This window comes from Carcharhinus amblyrhynchos, chromosome 8 (assembly GCF_965287045.1).
Source record: "Carcharhinus amblyrhynchos chromosome 8, sCarAmb.v2.hapA, whole genome shotgun sequence".
Lineage (NCBI taxonomy): Eukaryota > Metazoa > Chordata > Chondrichthyes > Carcharhiniformes > Carcharhinidae > Carcharhinus > Carcharhinus amblyrhynchos.
Window position 1 is genome coordinate 50,058,021 of NC_137331.1, and position 20,609 is coordinate 50,078,629.

Below are 20,609 nucleotides of genomic sequence, written 5' to 3' on the forward strand. Positions count from 1 at the left end.
TTGTGATATTTGTAATCAATATAGTTTTTTTGGTATAATTTGCTGTAGAATCAGAGAACGACGCAGCATCAAATGAGGCTACTTGGCCGATTGTTACTGAACCAGCTCTTTGGTAGTGCAGTCAAATTAATCTCACTCCTTTTCTTTTTCTTCACAGCCCTAAAGCATTTTTCCTTCAAAATATTCAGGAATATTATTGTGTGCCTTTCTTTGAAGAGTCAGCAAGAAAGGATTGGTTTACTCAACAGCCTATAGGTATCCAAATTGATAGCTGTCAATATAAATTCATATCCGATCTGAATTGCAAGACAGATTGGCATCATTCACTCTTAGATACAAACTGGGCTTGTAAACCCTAAACAGTTCTTTAGTAAGCAGCTAAGATAAAATGGTTAAAGATTTTGTTTAGATCAAATTCACTGTTCTATAGTAATATATAGCTCAATTATTATAAAACATATATCCTCTAACTTGCTGTGAGCAATGTTAAAGTTTGAATATCAGTTTCATATACTTGTTGCCCACAGCATTTCTACTTACGATCTTTGAGCGAAGAATATTTTTAAAATCAACCTCTTAATAGAAGAGGCCTATGTAACCATTTATGATAAAAAGCCAATTAACATTCACATTATAATATAACTGAGGGAAATTTAAAGGATAAAACATTAATTTGAGTGTCTCAGCAATTGCAATTCAATCTCCCTTTCGTTTCCTCCTGCCACTCACTTAATTGACCTCTTTCTTGCCTTCCACTGAACTGCAAACAACCACTATCATTGCAGCTCCACAACTCATTTCCCTCACCTCTTAGTACTTGTTAGAAATTTCTCTTCAATATTCCATACTCTTCCATCCCACGCAACTGGTAACCAGCTGAATTTGGAGTCAGGCCAACGATTAGGCACTGAACTAGCAACAGGACAAAGGAATAAGTGAGCTTGCAGAGAACTAAGCAGCAAGCCTGTGGGGGTAGCAAGAGATGACAACCAGATGGAGGTGATACCAATAACATTGAAAATAGACAACACCAACTGGGAACCTGCAAGCTTAAGAAGACAAGCAACAGAAGAAGCTAACTGTGCTCAAAAGCAGGAGCATTGCTCGTTTCAGTAGATGGATGTCAAACCATCCAAAGATATGTGGGTTAAGTGATTGGCCAGACGAAATTGTCCTTAGTGTCAGGGGGATTAGCAGGGTAAATACATGGGGTAACAGAGATAGGACCTGGGTGAGCCTGTGATCAGTGCAGGCTTGATGGGCTGAATGGCCTTCTTCTGTAGTGTAGGCATTCTATAAACGGCACAAAATCCCAGATTGAATTTTTATTTTATATTTTAAACTTCACATTTTGGATTTTTTGCATTTCAATTTATACAATTCAATTGTTCTTCTCTTTGTCTTCCAAATACTATTTTTCCTTACACCTCTTACAGTACCCTGCATAGTTTATCCTTTTTGATCTTACTTATGAAAGTGCTCATTATTCACATAGTCTCCGCAACCGATTCCAAGTAAAAGGACTTTCTGCAACTTCTCACTACCCATACATGGTTGCATAATCAAAGATATTCCCAGGCTAGATTCGATTTATCTTCTGCAGATCTCCTTCACTCACTAGACCACAGCTCAGCCTTTAGTATTTGTAATTTTTCTCTTTGGCCTATGATGTGGAGGCTTGAGAGACAGGGAGTGAAGGATAAGAAACGCAAGGCATAAGCTGACAGCCACAAGGGCAACATATGCAATGACAACAGATAAGGTAATGGGGTACAGGGGTCAGGTGAGAGAAGATGGGAGGAGATGAAGAGAAAAGCAAGGCAGACAGCACAAACACTGGGAAGAGAGAGATCACAGACTCAAGAAATGCTTGGTTGTTCAAGAAATGGGTCAGAGTTAACAACAGGATAAATTGTATATATTGTAAAATGCATTAAATGGAGGCTGGCTTCTCATTTCATGCTTTATATTTCTTAAATTAATAACCAGCATAACAAATAGCAATGAAACATGTTTGGCATCAGTGCAGGCCAGTAACACTGACACTTGAAGTCAGTCAACTTCTGGAATATCGTTAATTAGCAAACTTGCCACAGGCATGGAGTTCAGTTACATTGATCCAATTTTGTGATTAAATAATAAATCAATGACTTTATTCATATATTATGATGTTTTCATCAAAACATAGAACACTACAGCACAAACAGGCCCTTCGGCCCACGAGTTGCGCCGATCACATCAACGCCTACCAATCTATAGACCTATCTATAACCCCCAATCCCATAAAACCCCATATACTCATCCAGAAGTCTTTTAAAAGACCCCAGCGAGTTCGCCTCCACCACCACTGATGGCAGCCGATTCCATTCACTCACCACCCTCTGAGTGAAAAACTTACCCCTAACATCACTTCTGTACTTTCCTCCCCGCACCTTAAATCTGTGTCCTCTCGTAGCGACCATTTCAACCCGGGGAAATAGCCTCTGAGAATCCACCCTATCTATTCCTCTCAACATTTTATAAACTTCTATCAGGTCGCCTCTCAACCTTCGTCTCTCCAGGGAAAAGAGACCCAGCTCCCTCAACCTAACTTCATAAGGCATGCCTCCCAGTCCAGGCAACATCCTTGTAAATCTCCTCTGTACCCTTTCAATAGCTTCTACGTCTTTCAACACTATTCACACCACACTATTCAGTCTCACTGGTACAATTATTAAACACAAGGTTAGAAATAAACTCTCAGTAAATGAAGCAAATTGTAATGATAAATTACAAGAAGAAGTTACACGTCATAGAAAGGGAAAGCACCTCTCAGCTACAATGTTTAGCTATAGGAGGCAAGACACAAAAAAACTGAATTGGGTAACATACACCCGTACTTACTAACAAATTGGGTATAACAGAACTTTCAACTTTGATAAGGGTGTAAAACAGGCAGTAGATCAGTCACCTGCTACACACACCACTTGGATTTCTCTTCCATTAAATTACTAAAGTTGAAAGTTTTGCCAAATTTTAAATTTGTTCCTAGAAAACAACAGGATAGTCAATAGTTTATTTAGGAACATGCATGTTTAGACATTATGCTTTTATTAGTTTTGTAAAACATGCGCTATAAATCAACCCAGCAGAAACTTTTTTAAAAAAATTATACATTTAATACATGATCTAATTAAAAGTCAATTATGAGTCAAATTTCTTAATTATATTTTATTACTGTAAATTTAGACTAATTTTTAAACCATCTCATTCTGTAACGAGGAAATCTGCCCCCAGACACCTTATATTTTGCAAATAAATCAATGGTTATTATATTTCAATTGTCAATGTCCCAATGTCTCTGAAAAAAATGAGAGCTTTCACATAACCAGTAAAGCTTTAGGTTTTCACTTGATAATCTTCCCACAGAAATGGAGCAGGGGTTAATATCAACAATTGCATTTCTGGTTTCAGGTGGTTTGCAGACCTCCTCAGTTTAAAAAAATCCACTTAAACATGGACTGAATGAAGCAGAAATGCTATGGGTTAATGTCAGACAGTGAATTCCCCCCTGCAAATCCCTTTAACAGAACAAGGATCTTCCTTTGTTAAATCGGTCTCATACAGTGTTGATCTTATTATTTCCCTTAAAGCAGGAAGGGAAAATGCTATACCAGGGAAGAGACAAAGGATTCTGATCCACTGAAACATTATGCTGACAATACCCTATATCAGCCAGCCTGAAGGTTTACAGTACTACACAGAACTCTTATGAGCAGTTTTCTCTGAAACCAAACATGTAATTTAAACTGATCATATTTGGAGGAACTCAGGCACTTCTATATGATACATTCCCTCCCTCTAATGGCTTTGAACAGGCTTATGCACTCACCACCAGCAGCTGTTCATTTTGTTTGAAGCTGTTCAAAATGGAACAGTTATTTCAGTTGTATAAATAGTAAAATTAGAAAATATAGTATTTTTTGCCATAATAAATCTAGACAAAAGCACAGCTTGTTTAATGGAGCCCAGTGTTGCAAAAATTTTCTAGCTTTTGAACTAATATGATGACTGAGGACACCCCGGTATGTGCAAGTTAAGCTAATTTGATACGGTAATATATGAAGTTTAACGATACTTTTAAAGATTAGTCTTTTTATGGAAATTACTGTTAACACAAGAAAGAAAACAAAACTGAGAAAAAGGTTAAAACAGCAAGGCTAGTTCACAAGTATCCTAATGCTGATTTTTCACTTCCAATTCCAGTTCTGTTTTGTACTTTCCTGAACATTTGTTTCACACCTGCAACTGCTTACAATAACCTGTTCACATCTGCGTACTCTTCCTCTTCTCCTACTCAGTCATCACCTATCTTCCCCTACCCCAAAACCATAGATCACTGAACAAATCAGCGTTTATTCAACCATTTCATAAGTGAAGGATAAGAAAAGGCCCAAAATTCATTCCTAAAACACCCATTATACCTTCCAGCTGCATATCCACTATTTTTGCTATTTTCTCCACTCTCCGATAATTTATGACCAAATACAACAGCTCTTCAAATTCACTTTTCACTATATTTAACTAACTTCTTTAATGGTAGTACGTTGAGACATTCCTCTAATTTAAATTTCACACACCTGTGTTTTATATGTCATGATCGATTAAAAAAAAAAGAACTTTGAGTCTAATTTGATCATTGCATTATAGGAGACTCTGGAAAAGCGTACATAATTGCTCTGGCTTTTTAACTTCAGCATTGCACTTGCTTCCTCACTGATCCATCATATTATTCGCACATTTAAACTGTTAAGTCTAGCTATCATTCCCAGGTCTCATTCTCAGGCTGTGTTTATTTATTGTGTGGAATGTGAAACAAAAGTGAAAGAATGTCATTGATAAGCATTGACAGAAAATACTAAGAATGATCAGAAGAAGAGAAATTATTACAATGACTTTTGATTGGGTTGGGATGGAGTGGCATGCAAATGTACATTCAAATAGGCAGTAGATAAATATCCACTGCTGATGGAGAATATAATTGGATTAAAATTTTATGCAGTTTTCAAGAAGAGTGCATTTATCATATTTTTGACGCTTGTGATCAAAGGAGTATGACATTTATATTAGTATTAAATATATTCATTTCTTTGCCTTATTATATTGACCAAAAATCTCTTTGTTTATATTTTCTGTCTTGCAATTTCTTATTGTTAGGAAAGTGAGGTAAATATCATTGATATAACAGCAGTGCAATCATTCTGGACAGGATGCCAGACACTGCCTTCTTCAGAGGTTGTGTGTCATATAGTTTCTGCAGTAATCTAAAAAAGGCGACCATTAAACCTCATTCTATTGTTAGGCGTCTTGTACTTTCTTCCTGTAAACTGCATAAATATTTAACTAAAATCATATTCTCCATCACCAGTGGATATTTATCTCCTGCCTATTTGAATATATACCATTTGCATGCCACTCCATCCCAACCTGACCGAAAGTCACTACATTAATTTCTCTTCTTCTGATCAATGTTTATTGATGATAGTCTTTCATTTTTGTTTCCAATTTCACTTAGGATTGCTTCTCTTTACTGAGCATTTTGCATTTTCCACCAATGCTTATCAACGATATTCTTTCACTTTTGTTTTAAACTCCATTTATTAAATCACTTATCAAATTACAAAGATTTCTTTCCCATCTTCATCAATATTAACAAGTTCCCATCAATCTGCTGCAAGGTCCAAGAACCTGTATGAAGATTTACTATTCAAAGAAGAGACTGCACACACAATATGAAACACAAACTCTTAATAAACTTGCTCATGTATATATCAAACATTTAGGCAGTTGTACTTTAGGCTCAGTCTCATTTAAGCATTTCATTTGAAACCTCTCAGCCAAAAATAAACAGCAAGATTGAAATTAATATTAGATTGCTCACATTTTTTCAGATCTGAATAATGCTGAAGCTGAAAGAGCAGAATACCACTATTAAAATAGAATTCCTAGCAATACTTATACATGCTAGCAAGTAATTGAGCTGACCAGCAAATGGAAGGCTGACAGTTGAGGGCCATTGCGCATGCACAGAATTCCAAAACTGCCAGATTATGGCATGAATAGTGCCCCCTCAACTTCCGAGCTTTTAATGATATTCATAGTTGTGATCTCTGCATTGCACAGAGCATGGGAGATTCGAGTCTGAACTCCCATTAAATAAAAATGAACAATCGTGATTTACACCAGTTTTCCCACAAATTCAGCACTTAGAATTTTTTTGGGCGAATTGCCCCCAGCGTCTCCAAGCTTAAACATTTATCACCTTTTTCCCAGGAAAACATCTGGCCCCATTTAATATTCAACCACCAAACCATCCAGGCCTGCTACTGGGCAGATTTTAGAATAGGTCACATGTCCCTTTCATTTTGTCCAACATTAAAGATGGTCCCAGCATAGACCTCAGAACCACACCTAAACAAACACATTGTGAAAACTAGTTATGAAAAAGCAACTTGCATTAGTCATAAGGTGCTACAAAGATTACTTTGTAAGTAAGAGCTCATGGCGTAAGAGGTAACATATTGGCATGGATAGAGGATTGGTTAGCCTGTAGGACATAAGAGTAGCAATAAATGAATCATTTTCAGATTGGCAAGCTATAACTAATCAAGTACCACAGAGATCAGTAGTGGGGCTCCAATTATTTACAATGAATTGGATGAAGGGACAAAATGTATGGTAACTAAATTTGCTGATGACACAGGGATACATAGGAAAATAAGTTGTCAAGAGGACATATTCTATAAAGGATACAGATAGATTAAGTTAATGGTCCAAAATCTGCAGATGGAGCATAATGTGGGAAAGAATAAACTTGTCCGCTTGGCAGGAAGAATAGAAAAACTGTACATTATTTAAACAGAGACACAAAACAGAACTTTACAGTATAGAAGAATTGGGGTATACTGGTACATAAATCACAAGAAGCTAGTACGCAAGTACAACGAAAGACAAATGGAATGTTGGTATTTATTGCAAAGGATATCAAGTACAAAATAAGGGAAATGTTGCTACATCTGTACAGTGCCTTAGTGAGACTGCATCACGAGTACTGTGTGCAGATCAGCTCAGAGAAAGTTCGCATAGCTGATTCCTGAAATGAAGGGGTTAGCGTATGAGAAAATATTGAGCAGGTTGGGGTTTAGAAGAATGAAAGAGTATCTTATTAAAACATAAGATCCAGAGAGAACTTGACAGGATGGATACCGAGATGTTTCCTTTTGTGGAGAGTCCACAACTAGGGGACAAAGTTTAAAAATTAGGGGTCTCCCATTCAAGACAAAAAGGAGAGTTTTATCTCTTGCAGATAAGTCTGTGGAATTCTCTTTCCCAGAGGACAGTGGAGTCTCGGTCACTGAACACATTCAAGGCTAAGCTGGATAGATTTTTGATTAAGAAGAGAGTCGAGTTATGGAGGTCAGACAACAGCCACAATCAGATCAGCTGTTATCTCATTGAATGGTGGAGTAGGCTCGAGGGCCAAGTGGCCTACCTCTGCTCGAAATTCTTGTGTTCTTACAAGACTAAATGAAGATAAGAAATAGAGTAGACCATATGGTCCACCAAACCTATTTTGCCAAATATCACCACAGTTGACGGTAGGCTTCAACTACACTTTCCCGTCTGCTAGCCATATCCCTCGATTCCAGAAACCAAAAGCATAACATTAACAGGTGGCTGCCACTTGGCCATGAATGTTTGTTCTGTCTCGTTGATGAGTTATCCAATTAGTCCTATTACCCTGTTCTTTCCTCACAGCCCTAAAAACCATCAATATTCTCCTCTCCACCGCATCAATTATTTATCCATTTCCTTTTTATGGCTGAAAATTGTAAGTAAATCTGCTTCCATCACCCAGACAGTGCACTCCAAATCATAAAAACTCACCAAGGAATGTTTTTTCCCTCCTCTCTCCTTGTGTAAGTTAAAGCTTCATCCTCCCGCCACTAACTTACTTGAACAAAACTTTTCATCAGAATACTTACAGCGATGTTGAGTGGGGGTGCGGCATAGTGGTAATGTCACTGGACTAGTAATCTAGAGGTCCAGGCAAATGCTTGTGCAAAAAATGAATTGGTCAGGATGAGGTAATGTAGACTTTTCCCTCGTCAGTTCTCTCAACAGCTGAAGACACAGTCTAGCAGTTATGCTCTTTAAGACTTGGTTAGGTAGGTCAGTCATGTTGCTATCAAGCCACTCAGTGCCCTTGCCACTGAATGGCTTGGTAGCCACTCAGGGGAGGGATGACAAATGCATCTGTCAATCACAGTATTGGAAGGAATGATCACAACTTTCCTTGTGGAGAGGAAGTCCCATCTTCATATTGAGGATGCCCTTCATTGTGTTATATGGCACCAGCACAAGACTCAAGGGAATAGATTTCAAACAGATCAAGCAACTCAGTGTTGGCCAACCACAAATCACTGTGCGCTATCAGCTTAATTGTGTACAACCACAATCTGCAACCATATGGGGCAACATATCCCCACTCTACGAGCAAGCTACAGGATCAAACTGGTTCAATGAAGCATTCAGCAGGACATTTCATGAGTGGCACGCAACATACCTAAAAACGAGGAGCGGTGATAACCTAGGGTATTAACACTAGACCATTAATCCAGAAACTCAGCTCATGTTCTGGGTACCTAGGTTCAAATCCTGCCAGAGCAGATGGTGGAATTTGAGTTCAATTAAAAAAAAATCTGGAATTAACAATCTAGTGATGACCATGAAACCATTGTCAATTGGTAGAAAAACCCATCTGATCCACTAATTTCCTTAAGGGAAGGAAGTCTGCCATCCTTATCTAGTCTAGCCAACATGTGACTCCATAGCACAGCAACGTGGTTGACTCAACTGTCCTTGGGCAACCAGCGAAGCTCATGTCCCAAAAATGATATTTTTTAAAAAAGTGTCAACATGGTGAAGCTACAACACAGGCCTACTTGCATGCTGTACAGCAGAAGGAGCATGCAAAAGAGGCAAAATAATCCCACTAAGGATCAGTTCCAAACTCTGCAGTCCTGCTAAATCCAGCCGTGAATGATGGTTGAAAATTAAACGGGAGAAGGAGACTCCAAATATTCCTATCCTTAATATAAAAAGCACAATACTATGAATGCTGGAAATCTGAAAACTGAAAATGCTGGAAAAACTCAGCAGGTCTGGCAGTACCTATGGAAATATAAACAGAGTTAACATTTCAAGCTGAAGCTTTGAAGTTGTCAGTTGGACACAAAAACCCACTGAGGTTTTCCAGCATTTTCCGCTTTTGTTCACCAATGATGGAGGAGTCTGACATATCAATGCAAAAGGCAACGCTAAAGTACTTGTGGCTATCTTTAGCTGGAAATGCCCAGTGCATGATCCATTTTGGCCTCCTCCTGAGGTCCCTAGCATCATAGATGCCTGTCTTCAGCCAATTCAATTCACTCCACGTGGTATCAACAAACAAAACCCTGGATACTGCAAAGATCATGGAATCTGGCAACATTCCAGTAATAGTACTGAAGACCTGTGCTCCAGAACTAGCCAAGCTGTTTCAGTACAGCTACGATACTGTACTGGCATCTACCAGGCAGTATAAAAAAAATGTCCAGCTATGCCCTGTCTACAAAAAGCAGGACAAATTCAACCTGGTAAATCATAAATCCATCAGTCTACTCCTGATCATCAGCCAACTCATGGAAAGTGTCGACAGTGGTGCTATCAGGCACCATTTATTCAGCAATAACATGCTAGTTTGGATCTTGCCAAGGCCAGTCAGCTCTTGACTTTGTGAGAGTCTTGATCTAAAAAATGGACAAAAGATCTAAACTGTGGAAGTGAGGCAAGAATGACTGCCTTTACATCAAGGGAGCATTTAATCGAATGCAACATCAAGGACCCCCAGCAAAACTGAAGTCAATGGTAATGAGGGGAAACAGTCTCTGCCGGTTGGAGTCATACCTAGCACAAAGGAAGATGATTATGTTTGTTGGTGGTCAATCTCAGTTCCACTTCAGTTCTTTAGGGGTAGTGTCCCAGGTCCAACCATTTTCAGCTGTTTCATCAGTGATCCTTCTTGCATTACAAGGTCAAAAGTGAGGATGTTTGCAGATGATTATACAACGTGTGGCAGCATTTGCGACTCCTCATTTACCGCAGAGCTGACATCCGCTGGGAGCAAGATGTGGACAATATTCAGGCTTGGGCTGGTAGTGGCAGTGATGTAGCTAGAGGGGGAGTGACCACTCTCCCCGAACACATTCTTCAAAAGTGGCACCTTTTCAACGGGGTGTTCCTCATGGGCCCATCACATCTCTTCCGGAGATCTGAAGTCTCGATCCGTGTACTACAATACGGACGTGGGGACTTCAGGCAGCGAGGAAGGCATGCAATCACGAGGATAATTTTTCATATTGCTTCATTTTGTTTTCATTTTACGTTTAAAATGTAAAATAATTAAATAACTTTTATTTTGTATTTAAAATCAAAACATAATAAAAGTGTATAATGAATTTAAAATTATTTGGTAAGCGTTGTGGCACTTTTTTTTTTAAATGTGTTCTCTCCCCCTAACTTTAGAACCTGGCTATGCCATCGCCAACAAAAGAGAATTCAACCAGCACCCCTGAGCTTTCCACTGGCATTACCACTGTTGAATTGTCCACTATCAATAGTGATGGCTAGCACTAACCAGAAGCTGAATTAACCAGCCATACAAATACTGTAGGTACAAGAACAGGTCAGGGGTTGAGAACTCTGTGGTAGTAACTAACCTCCTGATTCCACAATGCCTGACCACCATTTACAAGGCTCAAGCTAGGTGTGTGATGGAATGCTCTGCACTTACTTGGATGAGCGCAGTTCCAACAGCTCTCAAGCAGCCCACTTGATTGGTACGCTAATCACCACTTTCTCCAAATACTCACTTCCTCCATCACCAGCACAGTATGGCAGCAATGTGTACCATTTATAAAACGCACTGCAGCAATTCCCCAAAGCTCCTTCGACAACATCTTCCAATCCTATGACCTCTACCACCCAGCAGGCGCACAGGAACCCCAAGTTCCTCTTCAAGTCATCCACCACTCTGACTTGGAACTATACTGCAGCCGTTCCTTCAGTTACTGGGTCAAAATCCTGGAACTCCCGTCCTGACAGCACTGTGGGTGTCCCTAAAACACAGACCACAGCAGTTGAAGAAAGGAGTATACCACCACCTTCTCAAGGACAGAGGTGGACAATAAATGCTGCCCTAGCCAGCAATGCCCACATCCCAAAATATTACAAAATATGTAAAGTTAAAATAATTTGAAAAAGAATTTGACTAATTTTACATTCTACTAATTTCAAGCACTATTTTACTATTCTGAATGGTGTGCAACTCAACCTAATTACACTGATATAGAACCAAGGATGAGAGCTGAAGATAAAAATATTTGGAAATTGAAACAAAAAAATCACAGACACATTATTTCTGATCTGGAAATACGAATATTTCTAGACCACGTCAAATGGGTGCAATTATTAGAAAGTAGAACATAGAAAAACTACAGCATGAATAGGCCCTTCGGCCCACAAGTTGCACCAATGATATCCATACCTACTAGGCTTACCTATAACCCTCAATTCTATTAAGTTCCACGTACTCATCTAGAAGTCTCTTGAAAGACCCTATCAAATTTGCCTCCACCACCACCGACGGCAGCCGATTCCACTCACCCACCACGCTCTGAGTGAAAAACTTACCCCTGATATCTCCTCTGTACCTACTCCCCAGCACCTTAAACCTGTGTTCTCTCATAGCAACCATTCTAGCCCTCTGAGAATCGACCTGATCTATACCTCTTAACATCTTAATACACCTCTATCAGGTCATCTCTCAACCTTTGTCTCCCTAAGGAGAAAAGATCAAACTCCCTCAAACTATCCTCATACATCATGCCACCCAATCCAGGCAACATCCTTGTAAATCTCCTCTGCACCCTTTCAATAGCTTCCACATCCTTCCTGTAATGAGGCAACCAGAACTGAGCACAGTATTGGGTAGAAACAACTTCCCTTTGCTTAACTTTCATTACTGTCAAGATTATGGACCAAATCATTCATAGAAAATCACTTGTGACCTTACCATTTCAATATTTCAACATTTAATGTAGTTAGTGCTTACAATACAGGATAATATAACAGAATATGAATATTCCTGAAAAGAGAGGCATGTCGCTGAAGCTTTTCATCTTATAGACAAACACAAGAATGCTAAATTTCAAACAATCACAATAATTTAAACAACAGGAAAAAGGGGTTATACTTGGTTGGCAAGTCAGCTCTGATTGGCCAAAGCAGTGTCATGGAAATGACAACGGAAAACTGTGTCCCCTATGCTCCTGGGCAATTGAAAAAAGGGGAAAGGCTTAAACATTTTCCATTTATTTGCAGAGTCCAGGTCTCTGGGTATGCAGAGTATATTGCTTCGAGCAAACATAAATGAGCCTTGTTACAAATTCAACTGATCATAAATTATTAATGCTCTCGGAGCTGCTCAGCAAACGCTGCCCAATTGTGGGCATGCAATAGCAGACATTTTGTTTTGGGCAAACAAAAGAAAAATGTTTCAGCCTTGTGCATTTTTTGAATTGAAGGGAGCTTAGGGAATCTATAGTTCCTTGCTGATTTCTTCTGGATAATGCTTCATCCAGGGTTACCTTCACAACTGATCACAGTGATTGCTTGAATTTGGCATTCCTGCAGTTGTCATGATGAGTGCAAGACAAAAAGCTTTGGCAGCCTCTCCGTCTTTTCAGCAAAATTGAAGATCTGTACTACCAAGCAGAACGTGACCTTAATGGATTTTGTTTTTACTAGTTCCTTCATGGAATGTGGGTGTTGGTATCTAGACTAACATTTATTTATCATTAATTGCCATTAAGGCGGTGGCAGTTGTAAGCCACCTTCTTGAACCGCTGCAGTCCACATGGTGTAAGTACATCTTTGCTGCTGTTAGGAAAGAAGGTCCAGGATTTTGACCCAGCAACAATGAGGAATGGCAAAATAATTTCAATTCAGGATGTTATGTGGCTTGTACAGGAGCTTGAAGGTGATGGTGTCTCCACGTATTTGCTAACCTTGTCCTTTTAAATAGAAGAGGTAGAGATCTTTGCTTAACTTGCATTACTCTCAAGATTTGGACCAATGTAAGGTTTGGAAGGTGCAGTTGAAAGAACTTTGATGAATGCTGCAGTACACTTTGTATATCATATACACTGCTGTCATTATGTGTCAGTGGTGGAAGGAGTGAATGTTTAAGATGATGAGTGAGCAGTTTTATCCTCAATGGTGTCAAGCTTCTCGAATGTTGCTGGGGCCACACTCATCCAGGAGAGTGGATAGGATTCCATCACACTCGTGACTTGTACCTCAGAGATGGTGGACAGGCTCAGAAGGGTCAGAAACTGAACATCCAACCTCTGGCCTGCTCTTATAATCTTTATACAGCTTGTCCAGTTAGGTTTCTGGTCAATGGTAACTCACAGGATGTTGATAGTAGGGGATTCACTGATGGTATGCCATTGCATATCAAGGGAAGTTAGTTAGATTCTCCCTTGTTGGAAATGGTCACTGGCTGGCAATTTAGTAGCATAAATGTTACTTGCCACTTAGCCCAAGCCTGGTTCTCCTTGTCTTGTTGCATACGGACACGACAGTTTCAATATCCAAAGATTATGTACATGCAAAATAAAGAACTACAGAGAGGGGAGTTCAAAAAATATTTCAAAGAGAAGTGTTGTTTAATCGATAAGAGAAATTCCACCAAAAGGCGTAACATTTGCTCTGGTGCATTTTTCACGAGTGGTTCAAAACGCTTCATTGAACAAATTAGTCTTTTAAAATGCAGACACAATTATGTAGGCAAACAAACGATTGTGTAATTCAAGCCTGACTGTTAAAAGAAACAAAAGTCAATATAAAGAGTAAAATTCGGAGGTTGCTTACGGCATTCACCATAAAGAAAGATACTATATGTTTTAAATATACCTCATGCACAAGGAAGTTCACAAATCCTATTTAGTAGGTTCAAGACCTGCAAACAAATCTATGACAACCATTAAAAATTTAATCGCTACTATTCCATATAGGTGAAAGCTAAAGTATATGTCTCCCATTCCAAATGCTGCCTCACAACATGTAGTTGGGAATAATGAGTGACAAGTCAGAAGCTCTGGGTAGAAGGAGTGAGGATTGAACTGGGGCAGATGGGTGTACTTCCTAAATTAAGCTACAGAATCAAAGATCTATACAAAATCTCAAATTTTAACCCCAAGGTAACTCATTTTTAGCTCCACACAGTATATACAGAATCTTATACTTGCAGTTATTAAAAATACAGAGAAATCTGTACAAATAAACATCAAAAACAGGGAGATTCCCAAGTGAGGGCAAATTTCAAAAAAAACAATCACTGCCAAAGGTACAATAAAGGTTGGGATATTTGACTTATTCAGTTTACTATCCATTGACCTGTTTGAAAATAAAGCCACTAAAAATAGTGAAAATTTTATTTACCTACCTTGGGCTTCAGAGGTTTTATGGTGGGAATATCAGTTCCTTCAGCTCTCTGCCTACTGGAGTCAAAGGTTTTTCTTTTCTTGTTAGCACTTTTGTGGCAGATGGGTTCATGCTTTAACTGCAAAAAAAAGTGCAATCTCAAAGTTGTGTTGGAATGCAGAGCAGTATTTGCTTTGAAATTACAATTTACCTACAAAAAGCAATTACATTTCATTGATGCAAACAATTCAGGTTCAGAAATTTTTTACTGTTGGAGAATCTGATGGGTAGTGTCACTCACCCATGGAATACAGAAAGTCCCATTAGTTTCCATCATCAGATTTCTGCATTTGATGGCTTACTCCCATTATTGCATTCATGCATAAAACCTTATCAATAACAGTTATCTTTCGATTGCAATGATGTTAAATTTTTGTTGGATCTCAAACAATGATGAGACAGAGTACAGGAAAGAAATAGAAAATCTGGTGAAATAGCGCAATCTCTTGCTCAATGTCACTAAAATGAAGGAGATAGTCATTGACTTCAGGATACATAGTGGAGGACACGCCCCTGTCTACATCAATAGGGTTGAAGTGAAAATGTCGAGAACTTCAAGTTTCTAGGTGTCTGGATCACCAACAACTTGTTCTGGTCCTTCCAAGCTGACACTTTAAGAAAGCCTTTACTTTCTTAGGAGGGTAAGGAAATTTGTCATGTCCACTACGACTCTCACCAGAGATGCACTATAGAAAGCATCACAACTTGGTATGGCTTCTGTTCTGTCCAAGACCGCACAAAATTACAAAGGATTGTGAATGCAGCCCAGTTCATCATGCAAACCAGCCTCCCATCCACTGATACTGTCCACACTTCCTGCTGCCTTGGGAAAGCAGCCAGCATAATCAAGAACCCCCACGCACGATGGGCACCCTTTCTTCCACCTTCTGAGATCAGGTACCAATCAATTCAAGAACAGCTTCTTCTCTGCTGTCACCTTATATTAAATTGATCTTTCTCAACACCCTAGCTATAATTGTAACATTTAATTCTGCACCCTCTTCTTTCCTTCTCCCCTACGTACTCTATAAATGGAATGCTTTGTCTGTATAGTGTGCAAGAAATAATACTTTTCACTGTATACGAATACATGTAATGTTAATAAAATCAAATCAAATGATGAACAAAACTTGAGTACTGCTGATAAAAGAGACATATTGTTGAAGCTTTTCATCTTATACTCATCAGGACAGACACAAGAATGCCAAATTTCAAAGGGAGCAACATTCATGCAACATGAGAAAAGATTGTGGATTAGCTGGTTAAGGCGTTGCCATGAAAAGAATACCGGGGAACTACTGTTACCTATGCTTTTGCTCAATTCAAAAGAAGCACAATCTTTTTAAAATTAAACAAAAGCAGGGGGAGCAATAGCTCCCTGTTTTCTCCATGAAAACACCTCGACCAACCAATCAGCATTTTTTACTCAAGCAGGGTAATTTATCGTTTTCTTTGCAGTTTGCTATCTTTGCATCTACTCTGATGAAAGATGCATCACTTTTTTTCAGCAATACTTAAGTTCTGTATGAAGTGACTAGAAACAAAACTACTCTAAAATAATTCAATTTCTAGGTAGAAAGAAACAAATCTACAAATTCTGGAAATCCAAATAACAGAAAATGATGGAGATGCACAACAAACCAGTCAGTATCTCTGAACAAACAAGACTAATAAGAGATAGTCACCTAAATGTTAAGTTATACAACTTTTCATTTGACAGACATCTTCATATTTTGAGCAATTTGTTTTTATTTTAGTTTCTGGATACATTCACCAAGCTCCATTGTCTATCTAATACATGTTGACTGATCAGAACATAACACTTGTTAAGTTCACTGGCAGGAATCTCTAAGTCATCATATTTATTTTTGCTGGATTTGAGTATTGATGATGAAGAACGGTGATGTTAATAATGGAGCTGATTTCTTATTTTTGTTACAGACTGAGCATGAAGCACAGACAAAAATAGAACAAAAGTTTTATTCAGTAACTTGCATAACCTCAGCAGGTGCAATGTGAACTTTTCCAGGTATTTACATCAGACATTCTTATGCCTTCTCAATGAAAATAGTAATTCAGCACTAAACTGAACAAAGGATAGGTTTGAGATATGGATCCATCTGCACTTCGGTTGGATTGTTTCTGCCCAAATGCATTTCTGCATGACAGTCTACAGAATTCAGCCCAGTAGCCTGGGCTGAAGTCAATCCAAGTTGCTAGAGATGATGGGCAGGCACTTTCGCAGATCAGACGTCCAAGTAGTCGACAGCTGCAAAACTGCTTTCTCTGATTAATATGGGGCTTTGGAGAGTGTAACCTTTTGGAAATCCAAATTTTTAAAAATGCTAGACATTTTAAATTCAGGTTCATTGTTACTATACTGACATTTTATAGCTGAATATTTATTATTTATTAGTCACATGTAAGGCTCACATTAACAATGCAATGAAGTTATTGTGAAATTCCCCTAGTCGCCCCAGTCTGGCACCTGTTTGGGTCAATGCACCTAACTAACAGAATATGGGAGGAAACCCATACAAACACAGGGAGAATGTGCAAACTCCACACAGACAGTAACCCAAGCCAGGAATTGAACCCAGGTTCTTAGCGCTGTGAGGCAGTAATGCTAACCACTGTTAGCTACAGTTTGATTTGACTTATTATTGTCACATGTATTAGCATACAGCGAAAAGTATTGTTTCTTGCATGCTATACAGACAAAGCATACCGTTTGAAGAGAAGGAAAAGAGAGAGAATGCAGAATGTAGTGTTTACAGTCATAGCTAGGGTGTAGACAAAGATCAACTTAATGCAAGGTAAGTCCATTCAAATGTCTGACAGCAGCAGGAAAGAAGTTGTTCTTAAGTCCGTTGTACTTGACCTCAGACTTTTGTATCTTTTTCCCGATAGAAGAAGGTGGAAAAGGGGATGTCCGGGGTACGCGGGGTCCTTAATTATGCTGGCTATTTTCCTGAGGCAGCAGGAAATGTAGACAGAGTCAATGGATGGGAGGCTGGTTTGCGAGATGGATTGGGCTACATTTACAACCTTTTGTAGTTCCTTGCAGTCTTGGGCAGAGCAGGAGCCATACCAAGCTGTGGTACAACCAGAAAGAATGGTTTCTATGGTGCATCTGTAAAAGTTGGAGAGAGTCGTAGTGGACATGCCAAATTTCCTTAGTCTTCTGAGAAAGTAGAGGCATTGGTGTACTTTCTTAACTACAGCACGGGCACAGGAGGACCAGGACAATTTGTTGATCTGGACACCTAAACACTTGAAGCTCTCGAACCTTTCTACTTTGTCTCCATTGATGTAGATGGGGCATGTTCTCCTTTATGCTTCCTGAAGTTGATGACAATCTCCTTTGTTTTGCTGACATTGAGGGAGAGATTATTGTTGCCCACCAATTCACCAGATTCTCTATCTCATTCCTGTACTCTTTCTTGTCATTGTTTGAGATCCGACCCATTACCCATAATAATGCAGTTGCTCCCACATTGCATTCTTGGCTTGGTATTCAATAAAATACTAATTCAAATTTGTGTTGTAAATTAGGCTGAGAGAAAAAAAAAGAGCTTAACAGTATATACACACACATCTGGATAGACAGTAGCTGACATAGCTAAATGAGGGGACATGCAGAACATGCAGTACATGTAGTATTATTTAGTTGTCACAGTCTCCAAAATTATTTCAGCATGATTCTAATTCAAATTACAAGCTTGCCTGAAGCCAGGACCAGGGAAGTGCTGCCAAATTTGAATTTGAAGCAGATCATTGCAATCTATGTCAACATATTACAGACAAACTATCTCAGTACCATTTTTCTTTCATTTAATTCCCCCCAAAAATAGAAGATTTTGGTATTAGAGGCATTTCCTAATGGAAGATTCTTTCAATATTGAATGATAATGCAGTTATATAATTGAACATAATTTGATTACATGAATTTTTACACTCAACTGTTTTCTAATCGAGCAATTTCAAGTTTTATTTAAATATAAAACCTCAACCTATTGAAAATATTTTCCCCAGAATAGGTTTAAATTGTGCATCACGTAGTTTTGCTCTAGTTCAAGATCTGTTTTATAATGCTGTGAAGCACCTTAGGATGTTTCATTAAAGTTAAAGGCACTAAACTTAAGTTGTTGTTGAACGTTCCTTCTATTAATGATGACATCCATTTCTTAGTCCTGAACGAAACAATACAGCTTGATCATTTCTGGGCAATATAACAATGGTTGGGGTATGAAAAGGAGAGAAAATTCATTTGATACCATTCACTTACCCGGACTGCTGGCAAAAACGTTCTTCCACAAATTCGGCAAGGTATAAGATTACCTTCTGCTGCTACACCTTCATGAACAGAATACCAACATCTAAATACATTTAAAGACTACTCATTTACAGACTTACACTATTGGATAACTCTTGTCCTTCAAAAAGCATAAACATGGATGTCTGTGATTTTCAAGATATCAAATACTAGCTTAAACATTTGTGACTTTATTATATTTAAAGTAGAAAGCCTGGTGAGTCGTAAAGCAACATTGTTAACCAACAGATTTACATTTAAAGTGAACATAATGAAGAAACTGGAGATTGCTGTCTGTACTTTACCAACAAATCTGTTTGTGGTCAATGGCAGTGCCATTATGTGGTATACAATCCACCTTCATTAGGCAGATTTTCCATGCAGCTCTATAGCACGTTTCCCATTGTACGAACTCCCTGCTGCCAGGGAACCCCCGGCAAGAATTCAGCATTGGCAGGAACAGCCAGAAAATTCCAGCCATTGTCTTTTACTTCACATTTGTGAAGTATTATTTTGACCACCTGCTTGAGAGATTTCCTAAGCAGTTCATGTTGAACTGGACAAGCAATTTCCAATCCTTTACCAGCCCAATATACACATGCGTACTTATGTTAACACATCTTGCCACAGAACAGCACAAAGTCCTACTTGTGTTTAATGAGCACTTAATTATCACAGTTCTTTATGTGGAATTTTAAAATCACCAGTGAGTCCTTGAAGCAATGATTTGCAATACTTCCAGCGCCATTGCATAATAGAAATTCCATGTTCATTTTTCAACTTTTATCTTAATCCCTTGTGTATGTCCCAATGTTTATTTTGCTTTCTGCGAAGTTATTAAAAAAGAAATTGTAATTCATGCATTTTGATTCATGGTTTGCTATCTGGGGCAATTCTTCAGTGAGTGGCTACTCAAACTGCTTGATAACATCACTGTTGCTATATGTCACACATATAAATGGCATCAGATTGAAAGTCATGTCTGAATATGGGAAATCGATGCTCTAAGCCCACTTACGTCTTTGTCAGCTCTTTTTTAGTGGTTAGCAGCGAAGGCTGCTGATACTTGTCTGATTGCTAAATTCAGACATTGATTTTGAGACAAAGTGAGACACTTTGTAAACAAGTGTTCCCAGATGGCAGTTTTGAGAAATATTCATTTTGGTAATGCTTTCTCACCATTAATACCGAATAGCCAGAAAATCTCTTCCTCTAACTAAAACAAAATACAGCTCTTCAAATTAACACTAATCTTCCAACATATGGTTTTCCCCAATATTTTTGAAGTACATTGATTGTAGCTGATATGTTTTTCTTCAATTTAATTCCTGCAGCTGAGTATTACACAATTAGTGGATCCATCGAGAAGGTTGACTCTAATAGGCCAGTTGTGTTGCATTTGACATTAAAACGGGGTTTAGTTGTGGAGCAAAACAAAATATGCACTACGACAACTGGCAAGCCACCACCTGTTTAGGATTTAACTTTCAGTAGCTGTAATACAACAGTAGCATAATAGTAACCAATACAAATCTAAATTTTAACATCCACAAAGTCAACTAAATGGTATTTTAAAATTAAAAGCTAACAGACGAAATAAGCAGGATAATATGCACACACTGAGGTGTGCAAAGGCAGACTGGTTTCCTGAATTGAGAACTCTGCA

The 20,609-nt window shown here is 38.5% G+C and overlaps 1 protein-coding gene across 1 annotated transcript in view; it reads right to left on the reverse strand.

The window, feature by feature from the left end:
* Positions 1–20,609, reverse strand: part of zc2hc1a (zinc finger, C2HC-type containing 1A) — a 90,680-nt gene that overhangs the window by 68,676 nt on the left and 1,395 nt on the right. The window contains exons 2-3 of the mRNA XM_080194055.1: positions 18,917–18,984; positions 14,591–14,707 (exon numbers count right to left, since the gene is read on the reverse strand). Coding sequence (XP_080050181.1) covers positions 14,591–14,707; positions 18,917–18,984 — 185 coding nt within the window. The remainder of the gene's footprint in view (positions 1–14,590; positions 14,708–18,916; positions 18,985–20,609) is intronic.